The sequence below is a fragment of the Crocuta crocuta genome, unplaced genomic scaffold, assembly GCF_008692635.1.
Source record: "Crocuta crocuta isolate KB4526 unplaced genomic scaffold, BGI_CrCroc_1.0 scaffold55, whole genome shotgun sequence".
Taxonomy (NCBI): domain Eukaryota; kingdom Metazoa; phylum Chordata; class Mammalia; order Carnivora; family Hyaenidae; genus Crocuta; species Crocuta crocuta.
Window position 1 is genome coordinate 1,757,792 of NW_027530512.1, and position 23,642 is coordinate 1,781,433.

Here is a 23,642-nt window from a genome sequence, read left to right on the forward strand (position 1 = left end):
AGAGAGAGCAGCTTGGTATAAGGGAAGTTAGTGAAAGGTTAGATGCTTACAACCCTGTAAGAGAACATAGAAGTGCCAGAGTTTTCCATTTGAAGAGACATTGAATCTTCATTAGGGTGCTGGGATAATACTCTCAAAGAAGAACACACAGCTCAGAAAGAAATTTAAAGACAAACCATGAAATTGATTACTATGTGGGGAAAGGGACTTTGCAAGGACAGAATAAAGGTATAAACCTCATTTACATGTCATTCTGCATCATCTATGAGGGAAGAGGTATCTCTACAGGGTGCACCACTGTACATCCAGGGCCCTGGAGGTTCTCACTTGAGACCAGGCATGGGTAGGCACAGGTCTGTCCCTACTGTGGGCAAGACTCCACAGAGACTTTCTCTTTCTGCTTTGATAATAAATATCAGACATTGAAACCAAACCCAGAGCATGGAAAAAATGCTTGCTGGAAAGGCCAGAACTTGGAAACTGAGAGAGTAAGGGCCAGCACTTCCCCTCACAAAATGGGAAGATTCAGAGGATCATGTCCCATGTAGTTCATTCTTCCTCAGGGGTGTTCTGTTGTCACACAGAACCACATTGTTATAGGAAATAACTGATGATTACTTAACAGAGATAGAAAAAAACTCTCTCAAGGCAATGACTCATTCCACTCTTTGAGAGAAGCATTCCACCTAGTGCAACCACTGAAGGTAACTGCACTGTAGCGGTTAAATGGAGAAATTTTCTGCAAGTAATTCCAAGCAGCAGGCATGAATAATCTTACTTTAACATGGGACTCAGTATAGGATAAGGGTTAAGAACCCAGGAATGCAGGGGAGGGAGTGTACGTATGTTCATGGGGGATGGGGAATCCTTAGAAGCCATGTGATCTATGAAGTATACCTAGTAATATCTATCTCATAGGGTAGTTGTGAGATTTGAACAAGAAAATACCCACAATGCACTTAGCAGAGTTGTTGTCACAAAGGAAACTCTCAGAAAATGGTTAGGTAGACAGAGCAGAGAAATGAGAAATCCAGGGCTGTAGGAGTTTTGGGTGATTTGTTCTTAATCCTTCCCAGATATACCAGGTGCCTCTGCTCTAACTTTTTAAGGTTTATAACAATGAACCTCGTTCTAGACGTTTGACATTCAGAGAATTCTGTTACAAAGAGTCACGGATCATAATCCCAGCTCAATCTCTCATTGCCAATTCTGAGTTGAGGATTCAGCAAGTAGGCGGTGGGGTACAGCCACTGTAGCTTGGCTCTCTAAAGGTGTTCTCAAAATCATAGTCCCTTTGGTAACAATAAAACAAGGGTCCAAGACTCAAGCACACATGCTCTTTGTCCTAGATGCCAGAATTCTCAAGCTCTGCCAAGTCAAGAAGGGAAACTTTCAGAAAGATACCCTCTGTGGAAAATCTCTGCTTCAAACATTTGAACTCGAAGGCAGTTGCCAGGGGCCATTGATTTAAAAATCCATGGAAGGTTACAGGGTGGGAGGCGGGGAGAAAGTGTGGAGAGAAGAGGAACAGGGTACCAGGAAGGTTGAGGGAAGGAAAGACTGAATATATCAATTCTATGGTAACTGAAAATTCCAGATTATTTACAGCAGCAGAAATTAGGAAAACTCAATGACCTCTATGGCAATTGACAACCAATCACGGAACAGACAATGTTTAGTATATCACAAAATATTGTGGCATTATGATTATGTAATCAGACTTACCAAAATTCAAACTGAATTCTAGAGATATATTTGATTTGCTTTTCTTCACACTTCCATCGTGTAAATCCTTTGCGTCCCATCCCACTATATCTAATTTCATAAGCCATTATGATTTTAGAAGGGTCTGAAGCCCCACCGCAACTACTGCCCCAATCAGGCTGAAGTACAAACCAGCACTGTCCCAAGTTATGACCCTCTCAGCCCCAGTAGACCCCGGGGAGAAGCAGAGACCACAGGCCTGGGCAGTGCACCGCTTGGGCAGGCATACTCCCCTGGCAGCAGCAACCAGATGATGAATTCTCCAGGCTGGATCTGCTTCAGCCACATGTGTGACAAGCTGTGCTATACAAATCACACACACAGACAGGGCAAGGAGCAGTTCTGAATCACAGTCACATGCCAGGAGGGTTTCTCAGCCAAATAATGGCAAGAGCAAGAGGAAAGAAAGCACAAAGCAGCTCATCATCTCCTTTCTGATGTCCCTGGCCCCAGGGTGGGAGGTGCTGTTTGAATATGTAATTCAGTAAGCTTTGGAGGTAAGCTAAATGACATTCTAGAGGCAGTCATCCTTCGGGAAAATTTGGAGAGAAAGATAATAAGGATCATTCATTGCAAGCCAAAAGAATCATCACTAAGGCAAGGCCTCACTTTCTAGCACCTCATTTGATTCCTAAATTAAAAAAAAAAAGCACCTACATCTCAGAGGACATGGTATAGTCTTAGAAAAGTCTAAGTCTAAGAAAAGACTTAGGCTTAGAAGTTAAACAAACTTGGTTTCACGTCTTGATACTACTATTGAATACAAGTTATTTATCTTCTTTACTCAGTTTCTCTATTTGTAAAAAGAAGACTGTATGGTCTGTGTTAAAGTCTATGTTGGGGGGATCCGTGCAAAAAAAATGCAGGTAAAAAGATCAAACATGTTGCCTGTAACCATCAGTAAGCAATAAAGACTAACCCCCTTCCCTTCCGAGGCAATGAAAAGAGCTTTACATTAGTGTTGGTGGGAGCACTGGATCTGAGCAAGGATGCTCTTCACTACCAAACTGGGGACCCTGAGATGGCAGAAGGCAGGTCTCCACACTGGCTGCCACCTTTCCTTTGTTCCACTCTGACTTTTGCAAAATAAAGTTGAAAAGATTAAAAAATAATCACAAAGCTTTTCTCATGCTGAGAAAACCAGGCAAACAAAAGACCAGAAAACTCCAAGCCAGCATATACCTTTAGCCTATGAGATAGGCAACAGGAAACTCAAGACTAAGGGTGACCCTCCATGAGCACAAGTGACCATTTGTGGGAGAGGGACAGCCTTGTTGGCAGGATGTTGTCTATAAAGAGTCATTCAGCTGGGAAGTCCATGCTTACTGTGAAGTCTAACTTAGAAGAAGTCAAGTATTCACATGTCTGCACCAAAGAGCTTAAAATGCTGACCTTCATCTGATAACTCATCGCAATGTGGGGTGGGATGATGCCTTTTTATAGTTTTTTTTTTTTTTTTTTGCAGAATTCTGTAGAACCTTTTTATAAGCCACTGAAAGTTTTAGAGGATATAAATATTACTTGCCTGCAAACCCAGTAATTTGATTGGGCTAGGGGACATTTTCACCCAAAATTTTCCTATTAAAAGTCAGCAAAGTGAAAATAGCCAACAGATTAGGAATTAGGAGAATTTAATTCCAGTTCCATTTCTGCTACTTATTAGCTGTGTGACCCTGAGTAAGTCACTTAACCTCAAACTGCTTACCCCCATCTGTAAAATGAAATGGCTAGAATACAGTTTAGTTCTGAGGACCACCCTTGTGAGAAGCACCAGAAGTGCTTGCTCTTGCTGAAGGGTCACTGGGGTGGGGCCTAGGAACCATCAGTAACAAGCACCTGCGATTCTTAGGCTTGCTGTAGTTGAGATTCACTGGATAAGATAATTTCTAGGAGGCAATCTCAGACGGGACATTGTTGTATCCTAAATGTCTTTGTTCTAAGTGAAACACTGGTTCATTTGTAAATCAGTTCATAGTTTATGTAGCTCTTGAATCCTTCTCTCCCCTTTGCTTTTCCTAACCCAAGAAGTTGCCCCATTTTCTTCTCAGTCATAGCTAACCAAAGCCAAAATACAACATCCTGTCCAACCTTCATTCTCAAATGAGCCAAATACATTTCAGTGTCCTTGACTCCCAGGTCACTGCCTTGTCCAAGAGATCTCATAGCTATTTCCTATGTTGTTTCCCAACTGAAAACACTTCTCTTCCCTAGCCGACAACAAGGTCTTCAGTTTGGTTCCAAAGCCCTGTGTCTCTTCCACTTCCTGCAACAGCTGAGATTTCTCTGGAAATCTCTCATTCACATATTTGCCCTGGTTTACTTACTTAGGGAGTTACAGCTGGGAGGGCCACTGCATAAGGGGATTTGGTACCAGACAGTGTGTAAAACTAAAACCAGTCGGAGCTAGAGGAGAATGACAGAGGTGATAAAATACTGGTAAGATGAGTGGCTCAGTAAAGGGAAAGTCACCTAAATACTCTGTGAGTGGAACAGTCACTCAGCCCCTGATGGTCAGAGATGGTGTTCCTCAAAGAGAGAAAAAGGATATGTAGTAATTCCACCATGAAAACAGATTTTTTTGATTTACAGTAGTATTCTTTATTCATAAATAATGTCTTTTCTATTTTTTGGTGTTCAAGTAACTTTTCCTTTTGGAAATGATAACACTTACTTTTATAACTCTATTTGCTAAAAAATGACATTTAAAACCCTACGATGGTCTCCTGCCTTGTTTTGTTTTGATTCTGATTTTAATTCTTCTCGATTCCATGTGGCTCAAAATCTCCTAGGAAAAACTGACTTTGCCCCTCAGCAAAGGTACATTGTCTATCATGGTCCAGGGAGATCCCCATCAGAAGCATGGCAGCAACTGTACTAATGAATTTTTAACTGCCAATTTCCAGTGGAACTCCTTCAAGGGAAAGTTTTCTCTACTTGAGCCCATTCAGAAGTAGTGGTATTTTAGAATATGTTGACTTTTTTTCAGAGCGATCCAATGGGGTTTGGTTTTTTTGGTAGGTGGTGATGGAGGCATTGATATTCTTATCTCAACTGTGGAGACAGAAACAGGAAGTGTCCCCTTGGGTGTCTATGTTGTCCTTTCTCAGATGGAGCCTGCCTTTAGGCTCTCTCTGACTGCATTCATTTGCTGTTGCTGTGTACTTTAAGGTAGGATTTCCTCAGATTTTAATACATTTGCCTGGTGACCTGAAAAAAAAATAGTCCTTCTAAAAGTCACCATTCTGGGTTCTGCTTTTGTACATTTCCCCAATCTGCCCAATACCTGTTAGAGCACTTCTGATGGAAGAGTGTGGGCAGAGGGGTAGATTTCATACTTGAGCAGCTCGGAAAAGGGATGGAACATTTATACCCAAGGCAATGTACTTGGCTGGGATTCTATGTTCCCTTTGCAATTTCTGCAGACGTTTATGCTGAAAAAGAAATTTCTCCCACCCCTACAGCTGAACTTCTCTTCTGGCTGGATACACACACACACATACACACACACACACACTCGTCTCCTGCCCTCCATGTCCTCTTTGCCTGAAAACAGCAGACAGGCTGAGATAGAAAGACACAGAACAAACACGATGACCTGGAACATTTTACAAAGAGAAGGGGTTCATTTTTGAGTGAAGGCAACTAAGCTCGAAATCCTCTTTGGAGGAATCTGTGAGTGGTAGCAAGACATAAAACTGATTCCATGAGGTAAAACATCCTCTTCAGTGTCCTTCTTCGGGTGAATATGATGGTATGCCCGACATTCTTGCCCCAAACCTACCCTTCAGCCTATCAGAGAGAAAAGATTTCTCATCTTTTCTTTAGTTAGTCAGCCCTCCATTAAGCCTATCCAAGTACAGATAGCAGAACTCATGCCTCGTGTAAGATGGCAACAAAGATTTCTTATCCTTTCCCTGAGTCGAAGGCCCCATGCTGCTCATTCCCTGAAAGCAGCTGCAGAACTCCTCTCCCTCACTCAGTCTGGGTCTGTGTTTAGGGCTCTGGTGTGCTTACACAGTGGAATTCCAACTAGGATTTCAAAGGAAGCCTGGCTCCTTCTCTCCCATAGCCCCCAGCAGGCTGGTTCCATAAAAAGATATTCCTATATTCAGTATTCATATAGCACTTCTTTTTAAGTATCTGCTATAATTGTCAAGGTCTGACGCCAATCTTGCTAATTGACAATCACTGAGACTTTAAGGGAAATATTAAGCTGCAAAACTCAATTCTTATGGGCAAGAGTGATTCCAAATAAGCTATATGGCCTTCTTCCTTAAGACTGGGTTCACATATGGATATGGGGAGTTTCTCTCTCTCTCTCTCATTTTCAAAATAAATGTATTGACTGTATAAGTGTCAAATGTTGTTCTGCCCCTGAGGGTACACAAATAATATTCAGTCACAGTGCTCAAGGAGCTGACAATCTGGGTTTCACTCATGCAAGAACAGAGACAAGTATTAAGTGCATCTGTGGGCAAAACGGAGGAAAAGCAGGCTGATTAAGGCTGGGTGTCAGGAAGTCTTCACAGTGATGGGGTATGAGTCTTTTAAAACGCAAAATGGATACTGAGAGAATTATATCACCAGAAAGGAGACACTAAATACTTCCAAGATGCAAAACAACCTGGAACCTTGAGAAAAACCCAAGGATTCCAGTAAGGATCAGGAGCCTGAGTAGTAGGATTGGTCTCCTCAATAATTTACTGGGTACCTTAGGCTCTTCCCTCGTGTTCTTTTTAAAAAAAAATTTTTTAAGTTTACTTAAGACAGAGACAGCACGAGTGGGGGAGGGGCAGAGAGACAGGGAGAAAGAGAAAGAGAGAGAGAGAGGGAGAATCCCAAGCAGTCTCTGCACTGTCAGTGTAGAGCCCAATGCAGGGCTCCAACTCACGAAACCATGAGGTCATGACCTGAGCAGAAACTGAGAGTCAGATGTTTAACCAACTGAACCACCCAGGTGCCCCTTCCCTCAAGTGTTCTTTATTTCCAGGTGACTTCTAAATAAAGGATGAAAATATTATAAAATCCTTAAAAATTTTTTTAACATTTATTTATTTTTGAGAGACAAAGTATGAGCAGGGGAGGGGGAGAGAGGGAGACACAGAATCTGAAGCAGGTTCCAGGCTCTGAGCTGTCAGCACAGAGCCTGATGAGGGACTCAAACCTATGAACTATGAGATCATGACCTGAGCCAAGGTTGGATGCCTGACTGAGCCACCTAGGCGCCCCTGTAAAATCCTTTTAAATAAACCTCCTGTATGAAAAAGTCACCTTTTCCCAGTTTGTTGAAATGAGGGTGTGAAGCTTTAGTTGGGATTAATTTACTTCATTACTTCTGGGGCACTGGAAAATTTACATAACCCCCATATATGGTTCGTAGGAATGGACTTCATGATGATTTGATGAGAAATAGTATAAATATTTCATCAAGTTTTTCATCTTCCTTTCAAGTATTACCACCCTTACTTCACCTTTTCCAGCCCCTCAGGGCAGCCCGCTTGGTCACTTTGAGCGCCTCCTGAAGGAAGGTCTCAGCTAATCCGTTGTACATGCTGTGGCCTCAACAACCCCCAAAGAACCTTCCTCTGCAGTGGGGCCCGCCCTCTCCTCCAAGCTCACCAAACCCATCATGGCCATGCAGCGTGTACCATTTCCACATTCACCTCCTTCCCCCAGTAGATTGTGAACAACTTCAGGGCATCAACTTACTTCTATTTTGAATCTCCGGCATCTTACATGGTGACTAGCAGGGAAGCGGTAATTAAATAAAGGCTTGTCAAATAAATGATGGCACAGACCCTCTGCTTTTGTGACAGGGCCAAACCCAACCTGTGTCTTCTGAATGTGTGATTTGCCTGCTTTTGCTGTTTCTCTTCACCCCAAATCTTCCCTTTCTTTTCTCAGTAACATACATTTATCTATTTAAGGCGCTGTTTTTCAGCCTTGCCTGCACAGTAGAATCACTTGGGGGAGCTTTATGGATAAAGTAAACAGTTGTACCCGTCCCCATTGGCACAGATTTTGATTTAATTAGTCAGGGTGGGGCTCTGGCATTGCTATTTAGTAAATGCTCCCATGATGAGTCTAAAGTGCAGCCAGGCTTGAGAAACACTGATTTAAAGTGATACTCAAGACCCACCTTCTAAAAAAACTAACGTGCCTCTGATGAGTTTATCTTGCTCTGGATTCAAAGCAGGTACCATTTTCACCACTTATTAGGTAACAAATCAAACACTGCCTTGTGACAGCACTTCAATATTAGTTTGTTCTTTAACTCCTGCACTTTGCTTTGATTATTTATGAGTGTATACACACATGGACCAGCTCTCATATGAGGCCAGAGACTTGAAGGCAGGAACTGTATCTTCCTCTTTGCATTCCCACATCATGCACATGGTGGACCAAAAACATATTTTTGATTATTAAAAAAAAAAAAAGACCAAAATACTAAAAGTGGGGGGGGAACCCTAATAGAAGCCATTTTAATTCTACTTTAAGGACATGGCTTTGTTAAGAATAAAAATGTTGCAAAAAGGGTGGGGCAGGATTGAAGCCGACTCGAAAAAGAGTAAATAAAAGTCAAATGGAAAAAAAACTAAATTAGTCCAAAAGAAAATGTTTCCCAGTTTCTTAAGAGGGTTTTTGCAAACACTGAAGCAGAATAAACAAGAGAATTAACTTGGCTTGTGCCCTGATAAGGAGATTTCTTTCTTGGTTATATAATTTTACCAAGTTTCCAGGGTGTAAAGAAAATAATCAGCCAGGGAGGACTCCTTCCCTTGGACTTTACAATTCAGCTCTTGGTTTAATCGGCTCGCAGAGCCGCTCAGCTTGACCTGACCTCCTTCCAGCCCTGTGATCTCAGACTAAGCCTCAAATTCGAGAGCCCTGGTGTAGAGCTCAATGTCATAGAAACGGGATAAAACATAATCCTCATTCCGTGTCCTTGATCCCTTGGTGTAGTGGCCTCTGTGCCTTGGTGGGGGTTGGGGGAGCTATACCTGGTGTCTTCTCCTGGTGGCTGGTGTTCCATAGACCTGCCAATGCTAGAATGATCTGGGCATGTTCTCCTACTAAGTAGTGTATAAGGAAGTACTATTTGGAACATTTGCCTTAAAGACTAGTTGAAGCTACTGTTTTGTGCAAAGATCCCAGAAAAGATTTATCTTCATATGGTTTCTCTACTTTGTCATGAAGTAAGACCACAGGAAAGGCTCAAGGTTGCATGATGCACACCTTCTACTAATGTAAGATAAGTTCATCAGAAAGAGAGATATTTTCTATATCAAATTTTATCCTAGTTATTAGGCCACAAACTGAAGGACTGGTCCCCAAAGGCATGCACATTTCTAGAGATTTAATTAAGTGTAAGTTCTTTTGCCTGGATTGGCCATTTTAACACTGGTCATATTTTACTTTGCTACAGCATTTTATTATATTTTACTGTTTTATTTACGTATTTTACTAAATAGTGTGTAAAAACATGATTCAAAAGCATTTAACTCTGCTCTTGATTGATTAGCAATGAGAGCAACATGTTGTTCTTTGTAGATTAAGATAACATCACTGACTCATTTGATAGGATATGAGTTGATAGACTGTCACTGATCCAGCCATACTGTGCTCCTTGTTCTTGTGACTGGTGGCCTGTATTTGACCTTATGAGCCAAGAATTGAGGACCACCAAAACCCTGCAGTTACCAAAGAGACATAAAATGATAGCATTTTCCTACCAGCCACTTCCTGTTGACATTAAAAACATGGAAACGACTGGCTATTTTATTAAAACAAAAGGAAGAGAAGAATATGGCTCTAACTTCTTTATTTACTAATAAATACTAGCTAGAATTGGTAAAAACAAGGATCTGGGAGCCTGGAATCCATGATACCACAAATAATAGACTATATCACCAACTCATTGTGTGCTATCTAAAACCTAAAACAGAGACAAACTACACATTGTCAAGGAGAGGGGTTAAAGATCCATGAAAGTGAATGGATGGAACACTGATTCACAAGGAATTCTGCTTCCTTAAATAAGAGTTTAGGTAGCAGCACTTGACAATCCTTAACGATATCCCTGATAGCTGCAAACTGGGCTTATGTAACATAATTTATAACCTAGGGTACAAACCAAAGGTCATTAGGTTCTACAAGAACATCCTTGGATACATTCCACTGAAAAGAGAAGTAATGGATTCCGAACCCAGGATACTTGAATCATCGGGGAAAAGGTATTGCTGAGGTAATGAGCACGCCAGGGCCTGAAAACTTAAGAATGTTCCCCTAAATGAAAACAAGCAGCTCCATCTTCTCAGAACATGGCTGACTCAATCATCAAGCTGGAATGTTATTTACACAGTCCCAAGCACACCAAGAAGAATCCTCTGGTCTGTAACCAAGGGCACTCGGAAAGTTATGTCTGGAACAGGCAAAGGCTCATGTCTGTTTCTGATGATTCCTGACTCCCTGAAAGAGAGCCAATTTACCTAATGCAGGTAAAGGGCAAGCTCCCTGCCACCTCCCTCAGACAGGACCACCAGCATGATATTTCATGCCTCTTTAGTTAATAACTTGGATTGTAGTATATTCAGCAAGATGGGGAAATCTGGGTTCTGAATTCAGCCCCATCCAGCAAATCGGAACAATCGCCCTGTCTTCTTCCTCCTCCTGCTTGTGGGAGAGGTCATGCTAGAACCTGGTCTACACCACAGAATAAAGCTGACATTAGACACTGGGGAAAATAAGTTCCCTAATTATGAAACATTTGACCAAAGGGGTCAGACTGTGGTGTCCCTCTCTTCAGAGTGAAAGAGAAGATTAAGAACGGGGTAGAAAGTAACCTTTCTGGAATGAAGGTGGGGAATTCTCACTCGAGGCCAGGATTGAAACCATACACAGAGAGCTCTGAGAGAGCTATCATCCTTTTGGGGGTCTCTCTGGCATCTTTCAGTCCTAGAACCTATTGGCTTAGGAGTTAACACACAAGTAACCAGGGTCTGGGGAGTGGTTTAATCACGTGGCAGAATCTGTCTGGCCTACAGTTTTCAAAGCATACTAACCTCAAGAAAAAGCACCATCCCTATTTAATTTGTACACAAATTATCTAGTCCTCAACAAACACCAGCTAAGTGAAATGATCATTCACCTTTTAGAGATGGGAGAGTTTGAGACCCCTTAGAGGTGTGGTGGACCTTGGTCACTTACAAGCCACTGGCAAATATCAGGAGGCACATGAACTCTATGGGCTCTATTCTTACATATAGTTTCCTGTGAGCGGCTTCTTTCCCACTTCATTATAAGAGCTATCAGGGCAGGTGGGCATGTTGGTTTCTTTACCAACCCCCGACAGTGTTGGCCCAGGACAGCCAACGTGGCCAATGCTTTCAGAAGATGAACACTCACATTGCTAAATACATCTTGTTCTCTGATGACCTTGACAGTCAGACTACATTGTCAAAGCACTCACCTGTCTTCTCTCTGAACCAAGGTACTGGAAAATCAGCCGGGTGTTCACACTGTGACTCCAGGTGTTTCCTAGGGCAGCCATCACACAGCTGGATCCACAAGTGCCTGAAATGAAACAGGGCAAAGCCATGACTATGAATGCCCTTTCTTGTAATGGTGTTTCACATAAACAAAAGTCCAGTCATCGCTCATTGCTTAGAGACGACTGGGGGGCTCAGCTCATGACCACAAAAGTTGACAAATTAGAGAAGAAGGAGAGGGGTTAAGGAACATGAGACTAAAAATAAAAACCAGCATGAGTTTCCTTCAGCCTCAGCCAAAGCGACCACCACTGGGCTAAAAGATAACAGAGTTATAGATCAGTGAGAGGTTGCATGCAAGGCAGCTTGGAGCCATTGCTAATAATAAATCGAGCCACTCAACATCCACAGTAGAAAGGCATAATGCTACTACATAGAATAAGAGCCAGATATGAAATAGTCTTAGTTTAACAGTTGTAAGACTTTTTTTTAGCTTGACAAGAGTCTTAACTCAATTTTCCTAAATGATGTAGAAATGGTGGAATATGTATATAAAATTCCTTTGCCCTTCCAACCCCTGCACACACACCTCCCAGAAGAGCACTCTGGAAGATCTAACCATTTCATGTCTCAACTGTTTTAGACATCCTTATCCCCAGAGAAACATCCTTTCACCTTCTAAGACTTTCCTATAAAGGGGAGGATCTGAAGTATTCATCTGAGTTTCTAGTCTATTCCAGGTTGAGCCACAGCTACTGCCTTACATCCCCAGAGCTTTGCAGATCTCTCTTAATGTCACCGGAAAGAAACTATTCCTGTTCTCCTCCTCTTGTTCCTTCTTAGAGGCAGGCCCATGAGTCTCACCACTTAGAAGCCAGTCCCCCATCACATCTGGCACATCCTGAGGTCTCCTCTGAATTCCTGTGCCCACTTTGGCCCTGGGCCATGGGAGGAATCTTAGCCCTAGTGGGGGGCAGAGTGAGACATCTCGTTTGCCCTGTATCCACAAGATGCCATCTCTTTTTAATGAGGAGACTAAGAACAGAGGGGCTGAAGTCCACTGAATTAGCTAAATCAACATGAGGTCTTGAGCTTTTCTCATTCATTGCTTGCCTACTGTATCATCTGATTTTCACCCCTCAGTCATCTTTCAGGGTGGCTTTGCATAGCCTTACACCCCTGGGCCCAAATATTATGGCAGATGAATGTGGGTCTGTGGTTCTAGGCTGGAGGTGATTTTGTTGGCAATGTCTCAGTGGAAGAGCTACTGGCATCTAGAGGGCAGAGGCTGGCGATGCTGCTAAACACCCCACAAGACACAGGACAGGCCCCCATAACAAAGAGTTATCCAGCCCCAAACATAACAGTGCTGAGGTTGAAAGCCCCTGGGTTAGATAACACCAACCATACATTTTCTCTGGTTCAAGCAGGTACAGGAATGAATTAGATAGAAACCAACAACTGGGACCTCAACAAGCCTGAAAATTTCAGAATGAAGAATTTAGCATAGGGAAGGATAAAGTTTAGGGTGACCTTGCTTCATCATGAACATAAGTCAAAACATACACAAACTAATTGGAAAACACATGATCTAGACTGTGCTCATGTGATCGCATCACTCCCTTACTTAAACTCCTCCAGCAGCAGCCCTCTGTACTGAGAGGAAATACTAACTCCTGAACAATGCACCCAGGGCACTTTGTCATCTGTGCCTGTGTCTCTCTCTGGTCCCACTTCTCTAAGCTTTCTCACTGGATGGTCTCCCGTAACCTCCCGTCCCCATCCTCCTCGACCTCTTGTCAGCAGTTGATCAAGCTTCCCCCTCCTTCGGCATACTGCTTTCTGGACCATGTGGAGTATTCTTTTCCTTCTCTGCTTCTCTTCTCTATTTCTTCCTAGTTGTGGGTGGACCTCAGGGGCTGGGCCATGACCAAGTTTTCTCCTACCACCGAAATGCCTTCAGTGGCTAGGAAGATAATGTGTATTAATAAAGAGGTCAGGTGTTTGCATATTAAAATGCAGGAATTCTTTATTACCACAAAGAGATACACTGTCTTCCATTCTTCTTGAAATATATAACCCTCTTGTCTTTCATCTTCCCCAGTATGACAGAGACATATTAACAGAGAAATATTTTCTGTTAGAAGAAAACCAACCCTGCAAAAGGCAATAGCAACTGATTGTTCTTTTCTTTTTTGCATTTTTGTAAAACAGCTTTTCTGAGATAATTCACACATCATGCAATCCACCCGAAGTATACAGTTCAATGGTTTTTACTATATTCACAGTTGTTCAAGCATCACTACAATCAACTTTAGAATACTTCATTGCCTCAAAAAGAAATCCCATACCCCTTAACTATATAGGCCTCAAGCACCTCTTTCCTGCCCACCAGCCCTAGGCAACTATTATTCTGCTTTGTGCTTAATATTAAGTATTAGGAGATGATGGGGAGTAGTGGAGACTGTGTTGAATTAGACAATCCATCCATGACCTCAAGGCTGCAGACCCTGTCTCGTTCCAGCTATTGCTATCATGTGACAGAATGAGTTCATAGCCACATCTTTTGATTTTGAAAAGAGAAGCCATGTCTTAAAAAGTACAATCTCCTGATCTTAAAATGCTAATTTAATTTAAAAAATTTTAAAAACACACAAATGAACATAATTATGAGCCATATATGGTATGACTCATTCCCACCACGCTTGCAACACCTGCTCCATATGGATGTCCTCACTGTTGACAAGGATGTCACCCTGATGTGGATGATTTTGTAGCCTTTGTCTCAGTCTGTGACTGGCTTCGGCACCTTTCCTCCATTTTTAACAAGAACTGCAAGACTGATGTAATGAATCGCAGCACTATTAATTTCAGCATCTTCAAATCAAGCTCACATCTTCTCATGTAACTTACTCTTCCTGTCTCTTTCTTTGGCCTTCTAGTTAATCTGGTTCCGAGCCTCAGTTCCATTTTTAAATTTTTCCTTCTCCCATGCTTCTCAGTTCCAATAAATTGTGATGTTCTACTGATTTAGCTGTAAAATCTCCCCTATATCCATTCCCTACCTTCCATTCCTACTATCCCAACCTTAGATCAGCCCACATTAGCTTTCACCTGAGGGTGGCTCCTAGAGCTTTCTAATTGCTGTCCATGCTGCTGTCAGATCCTCCCCACTAAAGTCCATTCTCTTCTTCTGCCTGATTAACCTCCCCAAGTACACATCTAAGCACATTGCCCTGCCACTTCTGATCAGCATGCTCAAAAACTTTCAATGGCTCCCAGGGCCCACAGATAGTTCTAAATTCCCCAGATTGGCATTCAAGGCTCTTCTAGCCTGTGCCTGATCTACCTTTCTACACTGCTTCCCTCCATTCCACTTCAAATAGACTTTGCTCCAATTCAATCACTTCTTTCCCATGTCCCCTCCATACCTGAAATGCCTTTCGGTCCATATGTCGTCTTTGATACCACTTCCTGCGTGCCATTTCCTTGGCCATCACAGACATAACATCTTCCTCCTCTAGACTCCCATAACACTTTATTTCACTCATGCCATTCCACCGTCTTCTGATACATACTTTTAAAAGGGTCAAATCCATGCCTGATTCATGCTAGTATGTCTGAATCACTTAACTTATGCCTCAATCATCCTGTGTCATTGACACACAGAAGATAATAAATACTGATCAAATAGTAAGTTATTCCTACTAAATTTTGAGCCATGTTACTATATATTCTTTTTAGCAGCAGATTTACATTCTTAATTTTATCTAGCTTAAGCTAAACTTAATGGCATTTTTACAATTTTCAAGCAAACTGCCGAAGCCTGCTAAGTGCCTGCTAAGTGACAGGATGAAGTAAGGTTGAACTTCCAAGTTTGCCACAAGACAGCTACTTGTGAATAATTACGAGTTGTTGATTAGCTAAGCACTCAAAAAACATTTTTTTGACAATAAAATGATAGGCACTTCCCAGGTTCTGGAAGATGTTATCAGGGGTCAGAGCCACATTTGGCCAGTGGTGACTATTTAAAGAATGCCATGCCCCTAAGCCAGTATAAGAGAGCATCCATCTACTTTCCGTATACTGGCTGCTTTCCGGACAGGTAAGCTCAGGTCCTGACTAAAGGCAACAAGTGCAAATGACCACGGAAAAGTTTCTAATGGAATCTGAATGAGTGGCTTGAGAAAATCTAGAAGATTCAGGAATGCTTACAAACATTACGCCACCACAAGAGCAGTAACAGGAGGCCTTGAAAGTTAATGATAAGAAAAGACAATCTTTTCAAAGCACTAGAAGAGAGGCACTAGGTGAGCCCTATATATAAGGAGAGCTTACATCTTGTTTGAGTTTCATATCTTAGTTATATCTTTTCTGATCCCCACAACCACCTATGAGGTAGGTAATATCATCACCCCTATTGACAAACTAAGGCTGTGAGAGATTAAGTAACGCTCCCAAGGTCATGTCGTTGGTTAATGCAGAGCCGGGGCACAAACCAGGCAGACTATCTTCGCCATTACCCTAATCAGCCTTCTCCAGGCTCATTATGTCAATCAGACTGCAATTCTGCCAGCCCAGGGGGGCTTTAGGAGGGGCCTGAAGAGCCTGAAGGCCTGTCTCTGGGGAGACACTGATGGAGACGTAGTGTGAGCATCTCATCACTCATCTGAATCTGCATGTCACGCAGGCTCCACAATCAGCTTCCTCTGTTCTGATGTTCATGATAACCCAGGGCAAGGGGTTTCCAGAAAGACAATGCGCGCCCTGGCTTGGCAAGTTATTTAATCTCCCTCAACTGGCCCAGCACCTGATTCATGTAAATCAGGTAGTCTGAAACTGACCTTCTCTGGTTGGAGGCTTAAAACTCTGGTCAGCATTGGAAAGCTATTTCATTTAATAGGATCTCAAATATGGGAAAACAACTGAAGGGTGGTTATAGGTGGTAGGATTACTTGAGAGAGAAGTGGGAGAGAGGGAGGTGGGGAGCCTGTCAGTTACTATAAATTTGTAACTTTATTTTCAACTAGAAAATCCAGTGGTCTCATGTCTTTTGATTTTCAAACGTTTCTATGAGAGGGCTGGCATAAATAATCATTAATGCTGTTTATGGGAAATTAAAGGTAGAAGGAATCTGCTTACTGGCCTTTCAAAAAAGGTGATTTCCTGCCCAATGACCTAATTGGTCAGGAAATAGATAAGTGAATCTTTTCTATGCTCACTTTAAGCGGAAGTTCTAAAAATTAGGGCACTTTTTCCCTCTCTCCTTTTTGATGACTCTGACATTTAGGCCTGCCAAGGCAGTATGATTTCATTGTACTGGAATTTGGTTGGTTTCAATACAAATAGAAAAATCAAATAAGTGAACTAGGCTTTGAAAATATTTTCATTATTGGGGATTTTTTCATCGTCACAGGATTGAGCTTGTAGAAGTATTCGGGTAAGCTACATGGAGAAAATCTGTTTACAGTGAAGTCAGGTCTCTCTAAAACAGACAGTGGGAACATTCATTCTCCACTCTCTGAGACTCTTTTAGGTAAGTCAAAGCAAGTTTTCTTTCCATGTGATGGCCTACCCATCTGTAAAATGTGAATAATAATTCCTGCCTCTAGGCAAACAAAGGCTCTTGGTGACTCTTAGATGAAGATATTTGATATGTACAATGATGATCAAAACTGATGATGAAATTCTAGGGAGAAAGAAAGCTTAATTATCATCTTCTACATTTTTAAATTTTGCTAACAATGAGGTAAGCTAGGAAAGCTCAGGAATGAAATGGTTAAAACGACAGAACTTGGATTCTGGAGTATCTTTCATGAACACTATCTGTTGGATCCAGTTCCCCACTGCTTTGGAGAGGGAGTTAGTTATGAAGATACATTTCTCACAAGGCCAGGGGCTGTCTGTCTCTCTGTTTTGCACACAGGGCATTGGCCTCGTGCAATCGGCCTGGAGGAGGATAATCAGGTTGCTATGTAGCCTTGATTTCCAAAAAAGTAATGGGCCTCTGGTACCAACCGGTGTCAGTATCTAGAAGAGGCCTGTTGAGGGGCCTTCAATGAGGAAGCTCCTTCTTTGAAAACATTTCAATTTATGACTCCTATGCTAAGCATTTCTGGGAGGTCAAACTGAATCTCCAGTACATAACATAAAAGTGTCTGTCCTCTAGCAAAAGGATCAACTTTAAAAGACTTTTCCATGTTAAAAATAATGAAAGTATAAACAAAGCACTGATTCCAAGAACAGGGAGGGTGGGGAGGAAAAATTCATGGCCTAAGAGGGCTGGATATTCTGAACATTGGTCCCTCCTGTCCCTTTAGATAAAAGGCAACTTATTGAGCGAAAGGAAAGGAAAGGAAAGGAAAGGAAAGGGAAGGGAAAGAAAGAAAGAAAGAAAGAAAGAAAGAAAGAAAGAAAGAAAGAAAGAAAGAAAGAAAGAAAGAAAAGAAGGAGGGAGGGAGGGAAAGAAGGAAGGAGGGAAGGAAGGAAGGAAGGAAGGAAAGAATCTATAAATCTTTCAGAACTGAAATAAGTTCAGGAAAGAGATGGCATGTTACATCAGAATTAACAGTCTCTTTCTTATCTTTGTCCTCACATCCTAAAGCATGTTCTGTATAATGCATGACAACATATGGTCAGCTGCTGGCTACAAGGCAGGACCCTGGAGTTCTATTTCTGAATTTAATTAATGAGACCAGGGGGAAGCAGGAGAGTGATGTAACAAATAACATAAGGGTAGGCCTCAGCAATGAGCAATCACTTCACCTCTCTGAGCCTCAGTTTCCTAACCCATGACAATGGGTTGTTGGAAATGATCTCAAAAGTTTCTGCCTATGCTAAGAGCTTTGAATCTATGGCATTTTAATGACAAGAAATTAGTTCCTCATTCTGGACTTCACTTTTTCCAGAAAGTTTGAAAATGTTCTACTCCATGTGCGATCTTTGAATGGCTATACCCTAACTAGCACCCATTTAAGCCTGAGGAGAGTACAGACATGTGGTCCTTTTTCTAAGAGTAGATTTCCCTCCTGACTAGGGATTTTCTTAGCCTATCCTACGTACTAAAACCTTATGATGGGTAAACTTGTGATGGCCAGTGGCCAAGTCCTGGCAAACACAACTTCATAATAACAAAGCTTAAAGATGGGAATCTGAATGAGAGAGTAGGGATTAAAAGGGGATTATCACCCATTAAATTCAGTTTCTCCTGTTTAAAACCAAGCCCATGGAAGTTGCTGAACTATAGCATATATTTTGTTGTTGTTGAGTCATTCATTTGAACTGGGGAAGTGACTGAGAATCTTGGTTAGCTCCAACAGAAAGACGAAGTAGGGAAATCTTTAAATCTGCTTTTTCCTAAATTTCTCAGTGGCCTAAGTTACCTCTGTTATCATCAGCTTTTATTTTATTTGATGCAGAAAGCCCTAATTTCAGCAAGCAATGTTGAAGAGGATGAATGGGGTATAAAAAGGGAAGAAGTCTGCTTAGGACAGGCTATTTCTGGAGTAAGGATTCAAGATGGCTGACAAGCTCCATGAGGCCACAGTGCAAAGGTATATATAAAAGAGACTGGGACAGGCTCAGACATCTATCCCCCAGCAAAATTAATTTCCTTGGGGGTTTGTGGTTCATTAACTGAACCTGTGAACCAGCTGTATTTAGTGTGCACTCTACTTCCTCAGGTTTTTAAAATTGACAATGGTCTGTAGGTCAAGTTCCAACGGAAGTGATATTTCTGACCTAGCTCTATAAATAGAGCACTGGAAAAAACCCATCAGCTGCAAATGGCCCAGGGAACACACGCTATCTATTAAGTAAGTAACCGCAGTATCTGTGCTGCCATTTTAGATGAGAAAAAAATATCTTTTGTTATTTATAATCTTCTGAGCTTTGAGATTCTCAAAATACTTTAAAGCTATTAGCCTTCTTTCAGATTTACAAATAAAGGATCTGAGGCATAAAACCACACAATAACTGCCTCAATATCATCTGTGCACTGAGGAAGGCATTTGGCCTGGTATAGAATAAGGCTGCTTCGCTTCGGTAAAGCAGAAAATGTCATCCCTGAGGTTTCTTGGCTAGATGTGAATGCAGGCCAGAGTCTTTACTTGTTCAATATACCTAGGATCCACTTTCTGATAAAACTCGTTAGTGAGGAGGGTTAGAAATGTGAAGAAGACCAGAAAAGGTGGGGCACTCAGAGCCTTTGGAATGCAAGGGTTAGGGATGGGTTAATCCTCCGCAGCAGAAGGGAGAAACAGAGTTAGCTAATCACCAGGATAAAGACTGGTATGCACTAGCACAAACCACTCAAACAACCCCATTGGCTTTGTGTGGGGAGAACGAACTTAGTTTCCCAGAGTCTTAGTATGGTTATATAAGTTATCATCCAAACAGGACACTTCTGAGAATGAAATGGGGACATTTTAATAACTATATTGGGATGACATAGATAAGTCAGGACTCTTCTGGGCAAACCAGGATGCATGTAGGAAATCTCTAGAACAGGCTGAGGGTGCTCACCCTGCGAGAAAATGGTCAGTCTAGAACTCGTCTAATTTACCAACCAAATGTTCTATAAGGGATATTGCACAGGACCTATCTGCTATCTTTGCCGTGGCAATCATGAAAGTCCTCAAAGATAGCCATGACAACAATAACTGGCAGGAGAAGAACAGAACTAGGGTGTCTGCATAGAAAGAATTAATCTCCTCCTACTCAGCTCAGGTTCCAACATACCCCAGGAGGCCATGCCTCTGAACCCTTTCTCCAATATAGCTTTCTTCCTGCTACCTTCCATTTAAGGGNAGGGATGTGACATGGGAAGGATCCTGAATGGAGACCTGTAGCTAGGTCTCCTGTCCCTTTGAAAAGAACTCTTTAATTAAAAATAAACTCACTCACTAAAGAAAAATGCATACTATTCTTAAGTGAATACTAGCAAATAAAGAAAACAAAAATCCAACCATTCATGGAAATCTGAGGCATTTTCTTTCTGAATTCAGGCTTAATTGAACATCAACCAGGAAGATGCTTATGTGAAATGGGTTTTCTTCCATAGCAATGTGCTCTAGATGCTCACTGTAGTTAAGTGACTTCTTCAAATCATGCGAATCAACCATCTTAGTATGAGCTTTGCTTTTCTACTCATAGTAGAATCTCAGAAAGCAGGAGTGTTCCAGAGCTGAATTCTAGTGAAGTCTTGGTATTATACATGGCCATCTCATTTTTTCATTGCTTGATATTTTTTTTCAGGTGACTTTTCTTTTCTCACCACAACAGAAGAACTATAGTCACTTATTCTGATTTTCAGATTATTTATAGTCCTGGCTGCTGGGGGGTGAGGTGGGGAATTACCCTCAGAGGTATGCATTCAACCAACTGCCTTTGGAGAAATCTAGGAAGGGCAAAAAGTGTCATATCCTTTATCAGCCACTCTGCCTGGGGAGATTTAAACTATAGTGAAGTAATATACGGTCACTTTGCAAATCCAGGAAACCAGTCTGGACTATGAGTAAGCCAGGTGATAATGCACCTGATTGAAGAGCAAAGGGGATACACTAACACTCATGGGGTTTGCCTTTGGGAAGTCAGCTCACAAGGCAAACCCAGGACCAGGAGGTAGGGGCCTTTCCCAAGGCCTTAACTGATACAGAATCGGGCCCAGGTAAGTCTGCTTTTGCTCAGGCTGGCAATGTATCACTGGCTCTTTGCAAGCAATAAGGACAGAGGGAAAAGAAATGATGTTGTTCATCAGAAAATAGATTCTTGAAGAAAAATATTTCTGTGAAAACATCAGTGGCTTAAAAAATCATTAACACAAAAAGGCATTTCAACTTAATGTCTAATCCTGGATTGGATCTTGGATCAGAAAAAAAAAAAATGCCATAAAGGACATAATTGGGACACCTGACAAAGTTTGACTATGACTGGTATATTAGATAATACTATTATATCAGTGCTAATTTCCTGGGTGAGATCATTGTACTATGGTTATGTAAGAGAAGTTCTTCTTTTTCCGAGATAAATGCTGTAGTATTTGGAGATGAAGGGTGATGATATCCACAGCCTAATCTCAAGTGGTTTTGCAAAGCTAACAATAATAAATTCATATCATAAAAAATAAGTTGATAATAATAATAATAATATAAGAGAGATTTTAAAAAACAGGCAAAATGTTAGAAGTCTAGGTGAAGCATGTATGGGAGTTCATTATATTCTCCTTGAAACTTTTCTGTAGGTTTGAACACTTACTTAAAAAAAAATAAAACGGGGTGCCTGGGTGGCTCAGTCGGTTAAGTGTCTGACTTCAGCTCAGGTCATGATCCCCTGGTTCACAAATTCAAGCCCCACGTCGGGCTATGTGCTGGCAGCTCAGAGCCTGGAGCCTGCTTGGGATTCTTTGTCTCCCTCTCTCTCTCTGCCCTTCCTTTGCTAATACTCAGTCTCTCTCTCTCTCTCTCTCTCTCAAAAATAAATAAAACACTAAAAAAATTAAAAAAATATATAACTGTTCAGGGTGTCTGGGTGGCTCAGTTGGGTAAGCATCAGACTTCAGCTCATGTGATAAGCTCGCAGTTCATGGGTTAGAGCCTTGTGTTGGGCTCTGTGCTGACAGCTCACAGCCTGGATCCTGCTTTGGATTCTGTGTCTCCCTCTCCTTCTGCCCCTCCCCTGCTTACACTCTGCTTCTCTCTCTCTCTCTCAAAACTAAATAAATATTAAATTTTTTAATAAATAAATAAATAAAATACAATTGTGAAAATACAGGTTGACCTACTCTAAAAGTTGACATGGGTCACTGATATAAAATCAGGACATAGGACTGGATCTTTGGAGAAATTCTAGGGCACTGTTCCATATGCTTGTTTATATATCAGAATAACCTAAACCAGGTAAACCACTTTTTAAAATGTAGAAGCCTTGTCCTTATCCCAAACTTAATGAATCAGAATCTCTGAGCGGCAATTCTCAGGAGTCTGCAGTTTCAAAAGGCTCTCCCAGATGATCCCTATTTATGTTAAAAGTTTGAAAAAAATCACACATCAGGCATTTGCTATTTTGCTTGCAATTATATAGGCTTTTCAGACTCCACGAACAGTCCATGCACTGTTATGGATGCATTTGCATTTAACAAAATCTCCACCTCATATCTTGTCATGTAGCTCTACATCCTTTTCATCAGCGGAAGACACTGGTCTGGTGAATGCCCTTTGGCCCAGTTTTTAAGACTCCTATCTGCTGACTTTATTCCCCACCCTACTTCCCAAGGGGGAATGGAGAAGAGATGTAAACTGTTTAGAAATGCCATAACTCATCTGGTTGGAGTTGTTGTCAGAGGAGAGCAACCGAAAACCTAACTCAGAAAGTGGAGGAGGGGCAGCTGACGGCCCGCGGCATGAAACAGGAAGGGGCTAGTGATGGGGCCCAGGTCCCCACTCAGGCAGGGCCCCTCATTAAGGTCCCCTGTCAGTCAGGCTCCTTGACCTGTATTTCTTTCAGACACCAAACACAGCTCAGCTTTCAGAGTCTGAACTTCCCTTTGTTTCTTCAGTGAGAAAAGGAGCAGAGTGCACGCAAGTGAGGGAGTGAGAGAACCAAGTGGGGCAGGAGCTAGGAGCCCTGAGGTGCTCTGAAAACTCCAGAGTGCATGAACGCATCTGACAAATTCAACTTCAGGTGCATTAGTATGCTGCTACTCTCGATCCCACACCTTCAGCAGAATCACCATTCTCATTTCATAGACTAAGAAGCGATTTTACTGAAACCCACCCAGTCTGAGGCAGAGCTGAGGCCCGAGCCCAGGCACGCTAGGACTTTCTGCTGACCAGCTGCCTCCCTTTCAGCATTAGAGAGAGTACATTGCTGTGAAGAATGCTTTTAATTATCACCTTGCCTGGAGTGCAAAGATTTATTGTTACACTTTCTTCCCGCCCCATCTCAAGCACCCCTTTGGGAAGTAGCATGATCATGATAGGAATCAGGATGGTTTCATGCATGAGAGGGAATGGAATGGCGTCACACATGTTTGTTGCCCCTGAAGGCTGTGAGGAGGGGGTGGGGGGTCAGAAACAGAATGGTGAGTAGTTTGGTGAGGCGATCCCTGGGTCCTCAGCACCCTGAGTTTTAGACAAGAACCCAAAGGTACTTTGGGTGTCTTTTCCCACAATGGTGAATTCAGCTGGGCTGTCAGGTTCCTTCAGTTCAGCCTGTGTTTCCTTGACATCTGGAGCTGGGCTTCCTGCCTCAAGCCTAGGAGAAGCTGCTGCACTTCTCCCTTTTTGGGGTGTGCACACGGACACACCTCTTCCTCCATGCCTGTCAGGCCACCATAAGGCTCACAACAAACTGGGGCCATGAAGAGGGAGAAAATTCCATTTTTGACTGGAA

General features: G+C 42.0%; 1 protein-coding gene across 1 annotated transcript in view; it reads right to left on the reverse strand.

The window, feature by feature from the left end:
• The window catches only part of RAD51B (RAD51 paralog B), a 562,898-nt gene that overhangs the window by 42,243 nt on the left and 497,013 nt on the right, over positions 1–23,642 (reverse strand). Inside the window, exon 9 of the mRNA XM_077767229.1 lies at positions 11,234–11,337. Coding sequence (XP_077623355.1) covers positions 11,234–11,337 — 104 coding nt within the window. The remainder of the gene's footprint in view (positions 1–11,233; positions 11,338–23,642) is intronic.